Source organism: Bison bison, unplaced genomic scaffold (assembly GCF_000754665.1).
Source record: "Bison bison bison isolate TAMUID 2011002044 unplaced genomic scaffold, Bison_UMD1.0 scf7180017864517, whole genome shotgun sequence".
NCBI classification, from domain to species: Eukaryota; Metazoa; Chordata; class Mammalia; order Artiodactyla; family Bovidae; genus Bison; species Bison bison.
In genome coordinates, this window is record NW_011495070.1 from 8,117,039 (window position 1) to 8,118,032 (window position 994).

Below are 994 nucleotides of genomic sequence, written 5' to 3' on the forward strand. Positions count from 1 at the left end.
ATCTTAAAAAATAGCTTTAATGCTCCCTTAAAATGGTACAGAATTTACCCCAGCTGACAATGCCTATGCCATTTAACAACATTCTCTCTCTCTGTGGCATTTCACTTTCCTTACAGCTCTAATTTTATTCAAAAAGCCCGAATACACAACAGCTGCTGCCTTATTTAGCATTTAAACAGCACTATGTATACAGCTCAACAGCAAGATTAAGAAGTTATAAATACACACATATCACGGACAGAGTCATCTTTTTTTTTTTTTTGGAATTCACTGCATTCTGGTAAATCCCCCTCCCCCCAACGAGAGCGGAACTGTACCTACATGGAGGTGTTTAAGTATTTCTCCAACAGCTTTTCATTGTATTATATTATGAAAACACTAGGCTTCAAGCCGGGTACTAATAAATATTTAATTTAAAAGGAAGACTGAAGCCCCAACACAGAACATAAAAAAAGACCCCGCTCCCCGCCCCCCAGAGAAGGTGCCGGATTCAGCCAGACAAGGCCGAGATCTCATAGTCACTGATGGAGGTGAGGGGCTTGCCCATCATCCGGATGTTTTTTGCACTGGTGATCCTGGCCATCATGCACACGGGCTTGTCGAAGTACTTCACCAGGGCCGGCTCGGTCAGGAGAGAGGCCAGGAACTGTTCGAAGGTGATGGCCCAGTCCCGGTCCAGGCTGGTGCTTCGGGGCAGCGCCGCGGTGCCTTGGCCGCTGCGCACCAGGACCGTGTCCTCGCCAATGTCTTCGCAGTGCAGCTTGTCCTCCTCGTGGGAGCCGGCACTCAGCACCGAGTAGGAGGACATGGAGCTGTCGTCCTTGGTATCGTCGTCGGAGATGAGCATGGAGGAGCAGGCCCCGTGGTCCCGGGGCGAGGAATCCTCCAGCTTGATGTCCTCCATCTGTCCGACCAGGGATTGCTCCTCACTGGCCCCGGCCAAGCTGGCCGGGAGGGGCTCCGCGGCTTCGGGCACGTAAGGCTGGCTCGGCCC

General features: G+C 51.7%; 1 protein-coding gene across 1 annotated transcript in view; it reads right to left on the minus strand.

Annotated features, from left to right (window-relative positions):
- Nucleotides 1-248: 248 nt before the first annotated feature.
- The window catches only part of TBC1D9 (TBC1 domain family, member 9 (with GRAM domain)), a gene marked incomplete at its 5' end in the record, with an annotated part of 135,646 nt that continues 134,900 nt past the window's right edge, over nt 249-994 (minus strand). Inside the window, one exon of the mRNA XM_010830316.1 lies at nt 249-994. Coding sequence (XP_010828618.1) covers nt 491-994 — 504 coding nt within the window.